General features: G+C 50.2%; 1 protein-coding gene across 1 annotated transcript in view; it reads left to right on the top strand.

Annotated features, from left to right (window-relative positions):
- Padi2 (peptidyl arginine deiminase 2) overlaps positions 1-9,013 on the top strand; it is a 42,164-nt gene extending 33,151 nt beyond the window's left edge. The window contains exons 13-16 of the mRNA XM_021200161.1: positions 583-676; positions 3,009-3,094; positions 5,552-5,680; positions 6,048-9,013. Coding sequence (XP_021055820.1) covers positions 583-676; positions 3,009-3,094; positions 5,552-5,680; positions 6,048-6,281 — 543 coding nt within the window. The 3' untranslated portion in view covers positions 6,282-9,013. The remainder of the gene's footprint in view (positions 1-582; positions 677-3,008; positions 3,095-5,551; positions 5,681-6,047) is intronic.
- The last annotated feature ends 9,217 nt before the right edge of the window (positions 9,014-18,230 follow it).

Consider the following 18,230-nt stretch of genomic DNA (forward strand, 5'->3'; position numbering starts at 1 on the left):
TGTCCTGGAACTCACTTTGTAGACCAGGCTGGCCTCGAACTCAGAAATCCATCTGCCTCTGCCTCCCAAGTGCTGAGATTAAAGGCGCGCACCACCACCGCCTGGCTACACTTATTTTTCAAGCCAGGTCTTCCTCTTCGACTCTTACAACCCACCTGAGTTTTGGGCTGGCTATTCATATGCTCAGCAGTCACACCCAGATAATGGCTGATCGGTCACTACTGTCCAGGAAAAGGGATTGGGCTGAAGGCTCTGGGGCAGAGCATCCATTTTGGAATGGGCGCCTCTGTGTGTCCTCAGAATCTCTGCAAAGTGCCTGTCCCTTTGGGGAACCCCTTCCCTGCCACCATCCCAGGCCACTTTGGGGCCTGTACTTTGGACCTGATGATGTTGCCCAGGATACAAGAGACACAGTCAGTCAGTGCTAAGACAGACAGACTTCCTAGGAAGCCAGTGGTGCTCAGCACGGAAGGCACCAAGTGCTGGGCAGCCACGACTCAGGTCCCTCTGGTGTCCTGGCTACCTCCCCTCCCTCCACCCCTCCCTCCGACAATGTGCCACCCACGGGGGCATCTCTTGCAGGAATTTCGGCTGCTCATGGCCAGCACCTCCGTCTGCTACCAGCTCTTCCGAGAAAAGCAGAAGGCAGGCCACGGGGAGGCCGTTATGTTCAAGGGTGAGTGCGCAGAAGCTCTTGGCCGGAAGCCCCACAGAGCCCAAGAGGGCCTTGTCCCAGAGCATTCAGCTGCACCACCAAACCCAAACCGAAGGTGATGCCTGCCTGGGGATGCAGAGTTGATGGAGCGCTTGCCTAGCATACACCAAATCCTGGGTTCGATTCCCAGCACTGCATAACCCATATGTGGTGGTGCCTGCCTGCGATCCTAGCACTCACAGTTGGAGGCAGAAGGGTCCTAACTCCAAGGTCATGTGACCCAGTCTCAAAAGGGAGAAGGGCAAAGTGTATCTTCAGAACTGATAATTCGAAAGAGCACCAGAGAGGGTGCTCACATGACTGCCGTGTCATCTGAACCCAGAAGTTTGTGTTTTCAAGACAGAGGGATGGAAGCCAGGACCTTCTGAGATGGTCATGCTCTCTTCTGCTAAGCCTCATCCCCTTCTGTCTACCCTTTCCACCCCCAGAACAGTAAAGGGGGGAGAGAAACAATGTCGATGCTGGAGGCCCAGGAAGGGAAGTGGTTTCAGCTGACATCGCACCTGCCCTGCCTGGTCTGGAGTGAGGCTCTCGTCTCCCTCCTAAGTGGGGCAACATCACGCCTGCTGGGTCTGGAGTGAGGCTGTCTCCCTCCTACTTGGGGCAGACCCAGGGATGAGTGCTGCACCTGAATTAATCATGAGAAAGAGACTTAGCTGGGGAAACCCTGCCAGGCGGCATGGTGAGAGATGCCATAGCATGTCTGCACTCTTGCAGTGGTAAAATAGATACAATGTATTGATCATTGTGTCTTACCAATCAATTGTTGTTAATAATCGCTACCTCCTCTGTCAAGGTCGGCTTTTTTTTTTCTTTTTGCCACATAGTAGCTTAGTATCCTGACACTCATAGTCACTGGTTAATGCTTATGCTGTTGTCCTGAGTCCAAGGAGTAGGACTGGAGTGTTGCCCGTGTCCAGGACAGATCCTGGTAATACTGTCATCCTAGTAATACTGCCATCCTAGCCAGGTAGTGGTGGCGCACGCAGGTGGATCTCTGAGTTCAAAGGCAGCCTAGTCTACAAAGTGAGTTCCAGGACAGCCAGGACTGTTACAAAACTAAAACAACATAGATGGATGGATGGATGGATAGATGGATGGATGGATGGATAGATGGATGGACAAAAAGATAACACTGCTATCCTGTTCTAGCCTCCTGATGGCAAGTTTTTTTTCTGGGTTGGCAGGTGTGAGGCTTGACTTTCTAGAAGTTTCCTTTCCATCTTAAGCTTGCCTCAAATGCTGCCCCCACACACCATGGTTAGAAGTATTAATGCCATAAGGTCACGGGGAGGACTGTGGCGTGGTGGCAGCACAGGGGCAGGGGGTCCCACAGCCCTGGTCTCTTTGGTGCTGTGACAATACAAAGTCTGGACCATGCAGAGAGAGAGCTGACAGACTATTCCTAGGTCAAGCAAAAATAAAATATAACACTCTTAGCACTCAGGAGGCTGAGGCAGAAGGTTGTAGGTTCCAGGCCAACCCATACTACAGAGAGACTCTATCAAAAAAAGGAAAAAAAATGTTAATTAAATATACAAGACTCACAGCCTTGTGGTCCAGCTACCTGTGTGGCCACTTGCTATGTGGGGAAACTCAGTTTCCTCACCTTTTTTTTTTTTTTTTTTGGTTTTTCGAGACAGGGTGTCTCTGTGTAGCCCTGGCTGTCCTGGAACTCACTCTGTAGACCAGGCTGGCCTCAAACTCAGAAATTCACCTGCCTCTGCCTCCCGAGTGCTGGGATTAAAGGCGTGTGCCACCACGCCTGGCTCACTTCCTCACCTTTAACAGTAGCAGCTACCTCACAGGAACATGGGGAAGACTGTCTGGGGAGCACGGCTAAATTAATCCACAGTGAGCATTTAAAAGACGGCTTATCTAGTGTATACAAGGTCCTGGCTTCCGACCAAAGAACAGACTGCAGGCGCTTGGATGTCACTAATCTGACCTAAAGCCTCCAGGCTATGGAGCCGGAGGCAGAGGCAGGCTCTCTCCAGGGCGGGCACTGAGTACCACAGGAGGGGGGTTGAACCCTGGTCACCTGCACCCAGGTGTCTTTTCCTGCCAGAGAGCACAAGGTGCCTACACCCCCCCCCCTTCCTGGTTTAGGAGACATGGTTGATCTGGAGAGGGGAATGTGCATGCCTCCCTGGGTAGAAGGAGATCACCCCCTTCCCCCTTCCACTCCCCCCACCTAACTCCCACCCCATTCCCCCCCCCCCGCCAGCAAGTAGCTCAGACGGGACACCCAGACAGGCACCTGAGATTTACTGTCACCCTCTGACCCCCACAGGCCTGGGGGGCATGAGCAGCAAACGCATCACCATCAACAAGATCCTGTCCAATGAGAGCCTCACGCAGGAGAACCAGTACTTCCAGGTACAGAGGTGGGAGGGCAGGAAGGGATGGCAAACTGTGTGAGGTCTTGGCAGAGGCTGGTTCTATGGGAAAGGTCAGGGGCTCGGGGCTTCTGGCCCAGAGAGGCCTCAGCAAACACCTGCTGGACCTGCTTGCAGTGTTTCTGCAGTAGCCGTGGACTCAAGGAGCTCCGAGCCCAGCAGGGGATGGGAGAGAGTTGTACTTGTAGGTCCAGAGTTCTATCAGACAAGAGCTCGGAGCAGACACGCCCCTTAGAGGGACAGCAAAGCTTCAGACTTGCTGCCAGGACAGAGGTGGCCCGAAGCCACCCCTTACTCTGAAGCTTCGGCAGCTCACACATCTCTGAGGGACTGCATGTGGGTGTGACGTTCTGCTCGAGTCTTAAAAGTTGCACCAGACATTAAACCCAGCGCCCAGAAGAAGTAACTCCATTCAGAGAGCTTTTCCCTTGACAGAAAGAAAACCTTGGATTCCATTTTACGATGATCTAGGTTAAGCCAGGGGCAGGTGGATCTGTGAGTCTACAGATTCAGGGCAGCCAGAGCTACACACAGAGAAACCCTGTCTCAAACAAACAAACGAAAAGAGAGAGAGAGAGAGAGAGAGAGAGAGAAAGCAGAGCCAGTGTAAAGAGTGTAAAGTAAATGCTCACTTGGCTCCTAAGCATGCAGGGTGTTAGATTTCTAAGTCAGTTTGAAGAGTCAAGAGGCAGAAAACAGACCGTAGGCTGGCCTCAACAGACTAGACTGTTTACTTAAAACAGGGAGGGGCAGACACAGGAAGAAAGTGGTGGGGTCCTAGGGGTTTATATAGAAGGGGAGGGAAAGGAAAAGTTAGGTGCAACTTTTTTTTTTTTTTTTTTTTTTTGGCTTTTCGAGACAGGGTTTCTCTGTGTAGCCCTGGCTGTCCTGGAGCTCACTTTGTAGACCAGGCTGGCCTCTTGAACTCAGAAATCCGCCTGCCTCTGCCTCCCGAGTGCTGGGATTAAAGGCATGCGCCACCACGCCCGGCTGAGTTAGGTGCAACTTAACTCGGGGTATGTGCAAACCCCAAGTTTCTCTCTCCCGGCGTTGTTTGTCACAACAGGGTGGGCTTTATCTTTAGAATCTGTCCTGATCTTGCTGTCAGGTTGTGGGTCACAGTGGGCCACTGAGTCAGGCAGTGGAAATAAGGGAAGTGGGCAGGAGTCTCGACACAGGGCCTTGGTCAGGGCTGGGCAGAATCTGTTCAAAGTCCTATGGTTGTGTGGACTTCAGGCACAAGCTGATCAGGGCTCCAGCAGTGCCAGCTCTGTTGGTCGGTATGCGTGGGTACCCTCATGGCTGCGGAGGTTCAAAGCCTCACATAGATACCCGCACAGATGGCCTGTGGCATTTGAACAGGACCCTGCATCTCACTCTGCCCTGGGGGTCAACCCGAACTGATGATCATGGTCAGGGAGTCTCCCAGTACCAGTTTGCTCAGTCATGAGTCACTATAAACCGCACCCCCCCCCGTCACCCATCCCCCATCCCACAAACCCAGCTTAATCACTGAGGTAGGAGGAAATGGCAAGGGACCACTAGTTAGCTCTCACCTGAAGGTCGGAGAAGTTGGTACAACCCAGCGGCTCTCTGAAGCAGGACCTGCTGGAGCTGAGCCAACACCTCACTGGGGCTGACCTCTGACCATCCCTCCATGATCCCTGCAAGAAACAAAGACACACACACACACACACACACACACACACACACACACCACTAGTCAGAGCTCAGGAGAAGCCTAGTATCAAAAGCCAGGGAGTTTATCTTTGCAAAGCCTGGATGGCAGGTGCGGTGATTGACAGCGGAGGAGAGTTTAAGCACTAAGGCCCCGCCCCTCCCGGCTGTCCTCTTTAGCTGAGTAAGCAGGGGAGCGAAATCCCCCAGGGTCACCTGGGTCTCTGCCACTTAAAGTCTGTCTGGTTTTCAGTGAGGGTTGTGCGGAGTTGAGTCTCTGACCTACGGCCTGTTTCCCGTTGTCAGAACCATGGCCGTCCCATCTGCGGGCTGCGGGCAAGCTCATTTGCTGCAGTTTTCTATGGCAAAGTTTAAGTTGGGAGGGGTGGCAAGGCTAACAGCTTTTGGGGTGTAACTAGACTAGCAAGCATTAGCAGGAGTCTAGAGTTTTCTGTTCATTTGTAGCTGTGCCTCAAGTCATTTTTTTTTTTAAATGGTCCATTAAGCCAGGCATAGTGACATATGCCTTTAGGCCCAGTACCTTTGGATCTCTGTGAGTTCAAGGCCAGCCTGATCTATAGAGAGAGTTTCAGGACAGCCAGGGCTACAAAGAAAGACTGTCTCAAAAAAAAAAAAAAAAAAAAAGAATGGATTTTTTTTTCTTATCCCTTGTGGAGAGATGCTGGAGAGGTGACAGGGATACCAGCTAAGCAGGTGTGTGTCCCCAGACCTCAGTGCTTCCTCTTTCCCCCTTCCCCAGCGCTGTCTGGACTGGAACCGTGACATCCTTAAGAAGGAGCTGGCGCTGACTGAGAAGGACATCATTGACCTGCCCGCTCTCTTCAAGATGGATGAAAACCAGCAGGCCAGGGCTTTCTTCCCTAACATGGTGAGGTGATCCAGCTCCAACCCCTCGTGCCACCCCCAGCAGGGTGCAAGCAGCCCCAGAAGGGTCCAGCTGAGCTGCTGGGTGACCTCAACCTCTGGCCCTTGCCCTCTCTGAGCCTCTCCATTCCCTGCAAGGGGAGACATGCTTAGCCTTGCTTTCTTATTGGTGTCCCCTGGCCCACTACTCTAGATAGGAGAGAACTTGGTAAAAAAAACGATCACAGCACAAACCAGGCTTAGCTCAGAATCTGTGCCTGGGTTTCCCCACCTCTGGGGGGCGGGGGATCCCTGATAACACACTGCCTACGTAGGACTTGACGCCCTCAGGCAAACAGCAGCTGCTCGCTAAACACTCGCTCCCCTCCCAGGTGAACATGATCGTGCTAGACAAGGACCTGGGCATCCCCAAGCCTTTCGGACCCCAGGTCGAGGAGGAGTGCTGCCTGGAGACGCATGTTCGAGGCCTGCTGGAGCCCCTGGGCCTCTCCTGCACTTTCATCGATGACATCTCCGCCTACCACAAGTTCCTGGGGGAGGTTCACTGTGGCACCAACGTCCGCAGGAAGCCCTTCCCCTTCAAGTGGTGGCACATGGTGCCCTGACTGCTTTTTCCTTTTCCTCCTCCGCTGCGGTCTCTGGGTCCTTCCTTCCTGTGCCCCCAAGTCCTTCCCCTACAAGAAGCAGGTGGGATTGGGGGATATATGTGCCTTGCTGTCCCCTGGAGAAGGACCTCAGTGTCCACTGAAGCCGCCCCACCCCAGTAAGCCCAGCCATTCCCCCCCCCCCGAATCTAGCGGGACATGTGGTTAGTGTGCAGAGCCCTGGCCTCCGGGAAAAGCGGGCTTCAACCAATCACGTAGTCAGACTGTCCCCAGGAATTCTCAGCCTCTACTCCAGGTCAGAATGAGGGGAGGGAGAAGGGAGGCTCTGAAGTCATTGGCTCTCCCAGCATCCATCTGACATTCAAGGTAGACCAGGAGGGAGGACCAGGGCCAGGGTCCTGGCATACCTTGGATGGTACCCTCACTTCAAGCTCGCCTCCCTCGGGGGCCCCCTGGTGGCTCCCTGCACCTGTTCATTCCTTACAGATTCCCGTACACATTGCATCCCCACTCCCTGAGGGTCCAATCGTTCAGCATAGAATCTTTTGGAAATAGGTCTTAGCAAAGGAGCGTTCTTCACTTTCTGTGGATGCGGGCTACCCAAATTTAGGGGAACGGGGAGGTCTCAGACTAGTATCCACGGTCTAAAGTTCGCGGTATATGGGATGCTCCTGCCAGTCAATGCTATTTCCGTTCTCTCGCCTGGTCCTCAAGTCTCTGGCCAGTCCTTGGGCCTCTCCTCCCATTGTTCCTCCTACTTTGGACATTGACTTCCTATTCTGGACATTGCCCCTCCACAGCTACAGTTTCTTTGCCACCAGCCAGATTCAGGCCTCCCAAGAGCCTGAGAAGCAGTCTATCTCTTCTCATGGATGCTGGTCCCAACATCCAAGGATGCTGGTCACGCTCCAGCCTCAGTGCTCCCTTCCCAGCTAGCTGCTGCTCCAGAGGAGGCATTTCCCAGCATGCTTTCCAAAGTCCTCCCATCCAGATACAGGCAAATTTACCCCTTGGCTTCATTTAGAAAGAACGCCCCCCCATCCCCCACCCCCACCCCCGGAGCTGCAGTGATGGCTCAGCAATTTAAAATGCTTCCTGTTCTTGGAGAGGACCCAAGTTCAGTGCCCAACACCCGCAACTGTCTGTAACTCCAGGTCCAGAGGCTCCAGTACCCTCTTCTGGCCCCTGAGGGCATTGCACACGCGTGTACAAACCCATACACATAAATACATTTGTTAGGATCTGAAGAGATGGTGCAGAGTACCAGGGCAGAGTACCAGGGCTCAGTTCTCAGCACCCAGGTGATGGCTCACGACCACCTATAACTCTAGTTCCAGGGGGTCCAATGCTCTCGTCTGACCTCCACGGGCTTCTGTACATACATGGCTCACATATACACACTCAAGCACACATACAAGTAAAGTAAAATCAATGATATTTTAAAAATAAAAAATATTTTTTTAAAATAAAGAAGGTCCTTTAAGGCCAAGAAGATGGAAAATATTAATTCTCCTTTGAAAGGTTAAACAGTCCCATTTATAACCAAAGAAAGGGTTACAGACCTACATTCTTTTTTTTTATTATTATTATTAAAGATTTATTTATTTATTTTATGCATGTAAATACACTGCAAGCTGTCTTCTCACACACAGAAGAGGGCGCCAGATCCCATTACAGATGATTGTGAGCCACCATGTGGTTGCTGGGAATTGAACTCAGGGCCTCTGGGAGAGCAGTCAGTGCTCTTAACAGCTGAGCCATCTCTCCAGCCCCAGACCTACATTCTTAGGGGAACAAGATTTTTACCTTGGATTATTTCCTCAGCTATGCAATCAATGGGTTGTATGCTACTGAGCAATGGGCACAGACTTAGACTCTGATAACATAAGCTAACCAGACTCGCTTGTCCCCAACAGACAAACCGCACCTCCCTCTGTGTGGCCGCACTCACCCTTGCTGTGGTAGGCTCTTTGGGAACACTACCCCGTATATCCAATAAGCATACAGCACAACACTCACTGCCCTCAAGAGTTACGGGCGTGTCTTCTTCTCCATCTAGTTAGGCCAACAGCCATGCCAGGCCAGGCCCCAGAGCCTCCAAAGCTGTCATCCTCTGTCCCAGGAGACAGTGGTCCCTGCCTTTGAGGGCAAAACCCCAAATCCTGTCTCCTGCTCAGGAGAAGAAAACACGGGCGCCTCTCTGAGGGAGCTGATCTGGAGAGGTGGGGGCTTGTGGTGTGTGGTGCTCGGTTAAAGTGGCTTTACTGCTTTTATTTTTATCTGCAGTGGGAGGAAATGAGCGCCTCCCATATGGTGGCCGCGTGGCTTTGTAGAGTGTGCTACAATTCTCCCCAGTGGCATTGGTCGTCTCAGAAATTTCTGGAACTACAGGACTCAGACACTGCCTGTCCCATCTCACTTGCTCACTCAGTGTGACCCCCCCCCAGTGTGGATGCCCCCTTGCCTCCCCTGCATGGACTCCTTGCTCTTCCCCACCCCCACTGTGTTGTTTTGTTTTGTTTTGTTTTAACTTAGGCCCAGATGCTTCTGGGCTACACCAGTTCCTGTTTCGATGTTAGTTTTGAAATGCTCTGTGAAGGGCGGAGGGACGACAGGAAGATGGCGAGAGCCAGGCAGTATCAACTTCCTGGAGAAGAAGCCAAGATGGAGACTGAGAAGTGTTTGGGGAAGAGCCAAAATAAAGAGTAATAAAAATAAGCCGTCCACGGGAAGCTATGTGGCTCTGGGTGACTTTCTTTGCGGCTTCTGAGACATAGTCACAAGTCAATCGGATCACATGTGGCCCTCGTGGTCATGAAGCTCCTATTGTTCTGAACATAAGGTCTTGATCCTTATCAAACTCATCTCAAGGACTCGGCACCACCCCATCTACACACACACACATGCACGCACACACTCACTCTCAGGACTGTGTGTCACACGGCCTCTACCCAAGGTCATGACCAATATCCACAGTAAGGTAATCAATCATGTTTTAAAGCTGAGTTTCCCCACATGCACACAGTGAGATAAGCATTTGGGAGCCAGTAAGTTGTTATCCGAGTGTCTCCAGGAGAAACAGATCCGGGAACAGGGGGGATGGGGCATTGAAATCAAAGGAAGACACAAGCAAGGGGTGTAACTTTGGGGCCAGTTCATCCCAGGACCCTCTGTGAGCTCTGCAGAGCTGATGGCCCCTGGAAGTCGATTCTGTGGAGCTCAGGTCCCGCTGCACCTGTCCAGCAGGGCACTAACTCTGCCCCCTTTGGTCCTTGATGGGGAGAGCCACCAGTAGTCTACGGCAACATCTAAAGAAGGTTGTGTCTGCTGCATTATGAACAGAGTTAGGAGTGGGGCTTGGAGAAATTGCTCAGTGGTTAAACACGCTTGCTACTCTTCCAGAGAGTAGCTAACTACTACTTTGGCCTCTGTGGTCACCAGCATGCACACTCAGGTACACACAAATAAATAATATAATAAATCTGTGTGGAAAATGAGCCAAGTTAAACCCGTGAAGTAGCTCACCGGGTGAATGGGCTTACCATGAGCTTGCAGGCTGACTTCTGTCTCTGAGACTACCATTAAGACAGGAGGAAAGAGCTGACTATATGGAGTTGTCCTCTGATTTCCACATGTCTGTCAGGCACATGGGTCTACATGCAAAAAAAAACAAAAACAAAAACAAAAAAAAAAAAACCTTCTATCCAGGCACGATGGCATGTGCCTTTAATCTCAGCACTCAGGAGGCAGAGACAGGTGACTCTTGTGAGTTCAAGGCCAGCAAGTTCAAGTTCTAAGCAACAAGTTTGTTCCAGACAAACCAGGGCTAAACAGGGGGCCTCCGTCTCGAATATACATACATACATACATACACATCAATGAACAAAGTCACAAGACTCAAGTGCTCACTAGCTACAAGTGTCCACACATTGGTTGACAGAGTTCTATAATCTTCTCTGCCAGGTTTAGCCCCAGTTATGGAAAGGGACACTTTTATTAAATCCCAAGAGAGGCCAGGAATTGGTGGCACATGCCTTTAATCCCAGTACTCAAGAGGCAGAGGCAGGAGAGTCTCTGTGAGTTCAAGACCAGCCTGGTCAACAGAGAGAGTTCCATGACATCCAGGGTTACACAGAGAAATAAAGTCTCAAAAGAGAAAAACAACAACAAAAACCTAGAATCCGGTCATCTGAGTGCCATGGTTCATCTAAGTTGATTTCTGTAACACAGGAAGTAGAAATGCAAAGGGAACATCAGCCTTCTTCCTTCCAGAACCTTCCAGAAACTCCTCTTGCCTAAGATATGGGGGTGGGGGCTTTGCTATGTCACCATTGCCCACTGTCAGGATGAACCCCCCACCCCCATCTTGACTCTGTCCTTTATTGTTAAGTTTGTCTTGCAGGGAACATGACGTTCTTTTCTCAGTTCTCCTCCTCCTCCTCCTCCTCCTCCTTCTCCTCCTCCTTCTCCTCCTCCTCCTCCTCCTCCCTAACCCGTAGGTGCTTTGCCTGCATGCATGTCTATGCTCCACATGCATTCAAAGCTTTCAGAAACAAGATGAAGGCATTGAATCCCCTAGAACTGGAGTTACAGTTGTGAGCTGCAGTGTGGGTACTGGGAATTTAACCCAGCTCCTCTGGAAGAACAGCCAGTGCTCTTAACTGCTGAGCCATCTCTTCAGCCATCTTTATTACAGCCATGCTCGTGACCCGAGTGACCCCCCCCTCTCACATCCTCAGGTCCCCAGGCTAAGACCCCTGGCCCAGGCTACAGCTCCGGCAGGAAGCCTTGCCTTTCTCTTTCCTACGTCTGGCCATTTCAGGTATTTGGTCGGCACTCACAAAACACATCTGAGTGAAGCACCCCTCAGATGCCAACAGGAGAGGCATCTTCCTGTCTCTTCCTTTCCTAATGCTAACCCCGACCATTCACGGAGAAAGGCTGACCACCAACCTGAATCACCATCACCAAAGTAACGGAAGCAACAATTCATTAAAGCAAGCTTTTTTATTTCCGTACACAGGCTGCCTCCCGGTAAGTGGGGTTCAAGAGGTCAGCATTGGATGTGAGGAAGACGAGGTTTTTATAGCTCAGGGGTAGGGGTTTCCAAATGGGGGATTATAGGAGCGGGACCTAAGTAGAATAAGTTGATCAAAACAACCTTTTTGAGGCAAAGGCATGATTGCAAGGTGGTTGTTACAAGGTAGTCATGATAAGTGTTTAAACAAAGGTAAGGTTACAAGATGTCTGTTACAACTTCTGAAACAAAGGTTTAGTTGTCCTTTCCTGGAAGAGGTAGTTAGTTCAGCACTATCTGCAGTTAAGGTTACAGGCAGGGCATAGCCCAATCCTTGAGAAACCGAGGTTTATTCATAAACTGGAATGAGCAGAGTGTGTCTTTACTACACGATGGCTTTTAAGACTAAGATGGAGGCAGGATGGTTTATCACTTATTTTCTGTTTGTTTGTTTGTTTATTATTAATTTTTGAAGACCAAACACAGATTTATTAAGGAAAAGTGAGGAAGAACTCCCCAGAGTGGGAGATGTTCTGAGTAAGAAATATTCTTTTATTTTCTTCTTTTCTGTTTAGATATTGAGGACTGAACCAAAGGTTTCACACGTTCTATATAAGTGCTCACTCTGTAGACCAGGCTGGCCTTGAACTAAGAGATCTTCCTGCCTCTGCCTCCTGAGTGCTAAGATTAAAGGTGTGTATCACTTCTGCTCAGCTTGCTTTTCTCTCTCTCTCTCTCTCTCTCTCTCTCTCTCTCTGCTTCTGAGATACTATCTCTAACCTAGGACAGCCTTAAGCTCCCTATGCGACCAACAATGACCTTGAACTCCTGATCCTTCTACCTCCACCTTCCAAGAGCTGAAATCACGGGTATGGACCACCGTGCCCAGTTTAGGCAACGCTGAGAACCGAACCACAGATTTCGAGGCTGCTTGCCACATTCCCAGCCCCGGGTTCATAGTGTCGTGGAGCCATCGCTCTGCCTGTGGCTCTCGAGTCCCTCCCAACCTGCAAGTCTTAGGAGAACTCTAAGGGGGTTTCTGGCCCCTCAGTGGGCAGTGTCACTGACACAATAATAGTGATTGATCATTTATAAACATTGCTGCCGGAGCAGAATAATGATTCAGCCACCACTCTTGGAAAGAACTTAGAGACGTACATTCTTTAGCAATGACCACTGCCCTCAGGAAGAATTTGGAGATGCAGATTGTGAGTAAAGTTAGGTTAAGATGGTTGGTTTGTTGGGTTTTTTTTTTAAAGTGGCTTTGACATAAATAATCTTGAGCAACAATTCAAAATTCAGAAAACCTTTTGATAACTGAGCAAGGGATTTTTTTGAGGTCAGTGGACAAGAACAGTGGCAGCCTGACCAGAACCAGCTGACCTGCTTCTCTGCTGGGCTGGTGATCAAGGCGATGACTAACTTCTTGAACCCATTTTTGCTCTCCACTTCCTGATATGATTTAACAAAAAAAAAATTGTTAATGAATAGATGTGCACCCTGATATTTAAAGTAGAAATGGCTGATCATTTTTTACATAAAAGTTTAGATTTGTGATTTTTTAAAAAATGTTTTTTATGAGATGACTCTTTAAGATAAATAATAAAAATAATTGAATCTTTCTTTGTAACTGCGAATTGCAGCCTGCCCGTAAAAGAAACTGGCTGAGAACATTACCTTGCTTGCTTACACTTTGTTAGTCTATCACAAGTTGCTTAGTTACAAATATGAATGGATTCTTGGGAATTGCTTTTTTTTATTATTATTACCCAAAACCGTAAACTATTTGATTGGTATTGGGTGTTTTTTTTTTTAACATATACTCAATGTAATCGTTCACTTAGAGAAAAATAAAATGTAATCACAGCGTACCCAGTGCACTGCTTGAAAAATTTTGCTGGGATATATAAGCTGAGGGAGAAAAATAAAGTAGTTGGAGCTTTGCTCTGTCCACCAAATATGTATGTGTTTGTGTGTATGTATGTAAAGTAGTTGGAGCTTTGCTCCATCTGCCAAGTGTGTGTGTGTGTGTGTGTGTGTGTGTGTGTGTGTAAAATGTTTAGATCTTTTTGGTGCTTGCTTCATCTACCAGGTGTGTATGAATGTATGCCTGCCTTCCAGCACCCTGATCCTACAACCCCTCCTTGGATTGCTGAACATACTGTCCGGCTGGTCTGCGACACCTGTTACTGCTAGAGTGGCTGCGAAGCAAATCCTCAAGGTCACCCCCACCCCCACCCTGGGCTGGGATTACAGGTGACACGGCCAGGACTGGCCACTGGGGGACCTGAACTGCACAGCAGACACATTACCATACCCCCGGCCTGCCATAAGTACCTTCTTTATGAGGGTGGAGTGAGTGAGAGACAGTGTTTCCCAGTCCAGAGTTTCTCTGTGGAGCCCTGGCTGTCCTGGAACTCACTCTGTGGACCAGGCTGGCCTCGAACTCAGAAATCCGCCTCCCAAGTGCTGAGATTAAAGGTGTGTGCCACCATGCCTGCCATATGTACTTTTTAATGATTGTTAAAACTAACTGAGTTCTGTGGCAGATAATTTCCATTCAAATCTTCCTACCCATTAGTTAGCATAATCCATCTCTCCTGAGGACGAGTGGCTCCCCCTAGCTGAGGCACTTCAGATGGAGAGCTGGGGGGGGGGGAGGAGGTAATCCTCCTCCTTGGCAAGGGACTGGTCATCCCCATTCATTTTACTAAGGTCACAGAGGCGATGGTTGATGGAACAGCTTGCACTCCCAAACCTACACTGTGTGTGTGTGTGTGTGTGTGTGTGCATATGAGTACACTACCATTGCTCTCTTCAGACACACCAGAAGAGGGCATCAGACCCTATTACAGATGGTTGTGAGCCACCACGTGGTTGCTGGGAATTGAACTCAGGACCTCTGGAAGAGCAGTCAGTGCTCTTAACCACTGAGCCATCTCTCCAGCCCCTGAAACCTACACTCAGGCACAAAGGCAGCCCTAGCCCTGCCTTTGACAGTTCTGCATCTCTGACACTGTGTTTTGCCTCTGACTTCCAGTCACCACAAACCCAATGAATATTTACCATTGTTCCTGCTTACATTTCATTTGCAGGACTCCAATTTTAAAAACATTCGAAAATTCAAGGCTCAAATGGAAGAAGGCAAACGCAGTCCACGGTGTAAACGAAAATCCGTGCTTACCTGGAGGATCACACGAACTGCTAATCTGAGAGTATGCTAGAGACGCTGGGTGGGTCACAGTCCCCCAGAAGGCCCTGGGCCACTTGCTAAGTCCCAGCAGTTGAGCTGACCTAAGCTGTGTGCACCACGGGTCCAGCTGGAGCAGAGGTGGCTCGTGACTTTCCGCTCCAGGAGTTAATTCCATAGAGACTGCTCGTGAAACGGGAGAAGCCTGTGGCCCCGTTGCCTCGCTCCCACTCAGAGAGCATATTTCGAGAAGTCTAATTATACGGTGGGGTTTGTACAGGATGAAAGAAAGGGGTTTAGATAAGCCTTTTCTAAGGGCAAATTGGCAACAGCTGTTAGAGAGAGCTGGGCGGCGCTGCGAACCGGGAGTGCCCCCTGGAGGTAGAGCCGAGTAACTGCAGCCAGCACTTTTCTTAGACACAACCCAATTGTGTTGACCCTCGGTGGCCTCAACAACAAATGAAGACCTATAATTCCCGCCTGGTGGGTTTGCTGTAATGATTATGCACAAGTGTAGCCAAAGGGTTGCTTACACCCCCAAACCTCCAGCAAAGACTCCAAGGGTCAGATGATGTCATTCAATGATCTAAGAGACAGAAAAGGGCTTCTCTGAGAACCAGGCAAAATAGAGAAGGGAGGGGGGGACAGGAAATGGGGAGGTTGACAATTGCTCTGCCAACTGTGTCGACTCTGATTCTGGAATTGCCAGCTTTCACCTCGGCGTCTCTCTAGAGCCTCATGATGCGGAACAAGGGTAATCTAGAAGTAAAATACCCCCGCCAGAGAGCGGAGATGTTCCCGGAGAAGTCGGCCTCTTGCCAAACTCAGGAGCCACAGCCCTGCTTGGATGATTGAGCCACAGAAGGGCTCCTTCTGCAGTAGCCAGAGGGGAGGCTCCAGGGCTGAGGGGACTCAGGCCCAGCCTAACCCAGGGTTCCCTGCTTCGTGGCGGGATACTCTGAGTCAGGATGCTGGTTGGCTGATCACACTGAATTGACTTGCTTTTTCGCCATCCCTGACCACCCAGGCCCTGTCTTTCCTTCTATTCTGTTTCCTGAAGAGGCATCCAGTGCCCTGATGTTCCCTGAAAGTCTCTCATGCTGATTACAGGGAAGCCAACCAGGGCTGATGGGGCTAAGATGCCAAGGAGTCGAGGGACAGGCTTGGGGCTGTGGCTCACTGGTAGGTCACTGGCCAGGCACATATGCTTGTGCTCAGCTCCCAGTAGCAGCAGAGAATGGTGGCTCTACTTAAAACATTCCTACTTTATTGAACGTGATCTTTTTAAGAAATTTTTTTTAGATTTATTTACTTTGTTGTTCTGTGGGTGAATGCTGTGCCTGCTTATGTATATGTGTACTGCACGCATGCCTGGTGGCCTTGGAGATCAGAAGAAGGCATCAGACCCCTAGACTGGAGATAGGTAAGTGCTGGAAACTGAAGCCAGGTCCTCTGGGGGCAATAGACAGCAAGTGTTCTTACCTGCTGAGCTGTCTCTCCAGCCCCTTCAATATGAACTTTTAAAACCACTCTCTGCCCTGCCGAGGCTCCTCAGTGCTTCCGATGTAACCCTGAGCTATTGAGACCAACCTAGTATTTGTCTTTGCTCCTGGACTGAACGTCTAGCCCTGGGGGGAGGGCACAGAAAGAGTCTCTAAAGCAGAATTGCCACCTTAGGTTGCCCAGATTTCCCAGCACGACTGGAATGGGGACAGTTATTCCAACCCATCAGGGTTGTTGGGAGGACCAGAGGAGACTGTTGATGTAAACACATTTGTGGGCGATGAGGTGAGGTTCTGCATAAACACAGGGCTTCCAGCAGCATGTCTGGTGAAAGCAATATATCACTCTCTCCATGGATGCCAGCCAACCAAGCCCAAACCCTGCAGTCTTACAGCAAGGACAGCTTGGCAACCCAAGTCAGGAAGGGGCCATGAAGACCTTTAAGCCCTATGGCATCTGTGCCTTTTTGGCACCCCAAAGCTCAGGGCGGAGGTGGAGCCACCCAGGAATTTACTATCCTTCCATAACATTAAGCTTCCCAAATCCCCATGACGCCCAGGAATGATGTGACTACAGGGTGTGTGGGCACACTGGCACCAAGGGCCCCTCCATAAATCAAGGTCTCACTTTTGCTGGCTGCTCACTGCTTTTTCCAAGGTGACCTGGGTGGCCATTCATGTAGTGGTGGTGTCTGTCTTTGACATGGTGGCTAAAAATGGCTAAGGGGGCCAGTTCTCTAGAAATACTGCCTGTTGGCACCTTGGAGGAGTTACAAAGAAAATGACAGTCTTCCTACAACCTTGTTAGATTTGGGTGGCCCCAATGGTCCCTTGGGCAGGCTAGAAGAACCTATCCAGTGCTGAGCCAGGCCCCCTGAGAAGCCAAGACAACCTTACCATCTGTGGCACGAGACAACCAGGCCAATTATAGAATCTTAAATCAGCTGCCACAACCCCTAGTGATTCAGGCAAGGACGCTATAAGTCAAAAGTGGCGAAGGACTTGTCAAAGGTCACATGGCCTTGAGGAGGCAATCAAGGTAACCCCCAGGGGTTCAGGCCTCTCCACACCCCCTTCAATGAGGCTACCTGGCAGAGAAGCCAGACTCAGGGTGAGTTCTCAGAAACTTGGCTCCATCTAGCCATTCCTCCTGTCATGGTCATTTCTCCAGTGGCTTCTACATGAGCCAGTGTGAGAAAACCCAAGACTATAAACAGTGCCCTCCCTCTGCCAAAGGTGAGTGGAAAGAAATAAAACCCTTCCTCTGGTAACAAGGACCAGCAAGGTCACTGGGTGCCCCCAAGAGGTCAAGTGACTTGGGACACCAAGATCACACCTGCCCAAGGTGACTAAGGAAACTGACGAAATCTGAGGACACAGGTCGGTTGGTAGAAGGCTTGTTCAGCACACACTGGCATGGTGACACACAGCTGTAATCCCAGCTCTCTGCAGTTCTTTACCTGTAGGAAGATCTGAAGTTGGGGACAGTGGACAGCCTGCGTGTGCCCTTGGTGGACAGCCTCAGTTGCATCACCCGTCTTTCCTATTGTCATCTTCCTCACGGTTAGAAAGGAATTAGGTGAGCAGCTCTCTCACTTACCACAGTATCCCAGAGGCTGGCGCCAGCCGCACACTAGGTGCCCCTTCTGGCTGCTTTGGTTTTGGTTTTGTGTGTTTCGAGGCAGGGTCTCAAGTCTCCCAGATGGCCTCGACCTCATTAAGTAGCGGAGGGCGAGCTTGGTTCTCCTTCTGTTTCCATATGCCAGGCATGCAACTTCTGTACATGTGTCATTCATCTTTTTTTTTTTTTTTTTAGGTTTTTCGAGACAGGGTTTCTCTGTGTAGCCCTGGCTGTAAAGGAACTCACTTTGTAGACCAGGCTGGCCTCGAACTCAGAAATCCGCCTGTCTCTGCCTCCCAAGCGCTGGAATTAAAGGCGTGCGCCACCACGCCCGGCTTTTGTGTGTGTGTGTGTGTGTGTGTGTGTGTGTATGTGTGTGTGTGTCATTCATCTTTATGATTGCCTCAGTCACTGGACAACTGTCCCAGTCAGGTAGGGACTGACGGGTTCTCTAGACTTAGCACAAAACTGACCAGACAAGAGTCACAGGTGGGGCTGGAGAGATGGCTTAGAGGTTGAGAGCACTGGCTGCATTTCCAGGGGTCCTAAGTCCAGCAACCACATGGTGGCTCACAAGCACCTGTAATGGGGATCCGATGCCCTCTTCCAGTGTGTCTGG

Source organism: Mus pahari, chromosome 6, assembly GCF_900095145.1.
Source record: "Mus pahari chromosome 6, PAHARI_EIJ_v1.1, whole genome shotgun sequence".
In the NCBI taxonomy this organism is placed as follows: Eukaryota; Metazoa; Chordata; class Mammalia; order Rodentia; family Muridae; genus Mus; species Mus pahari.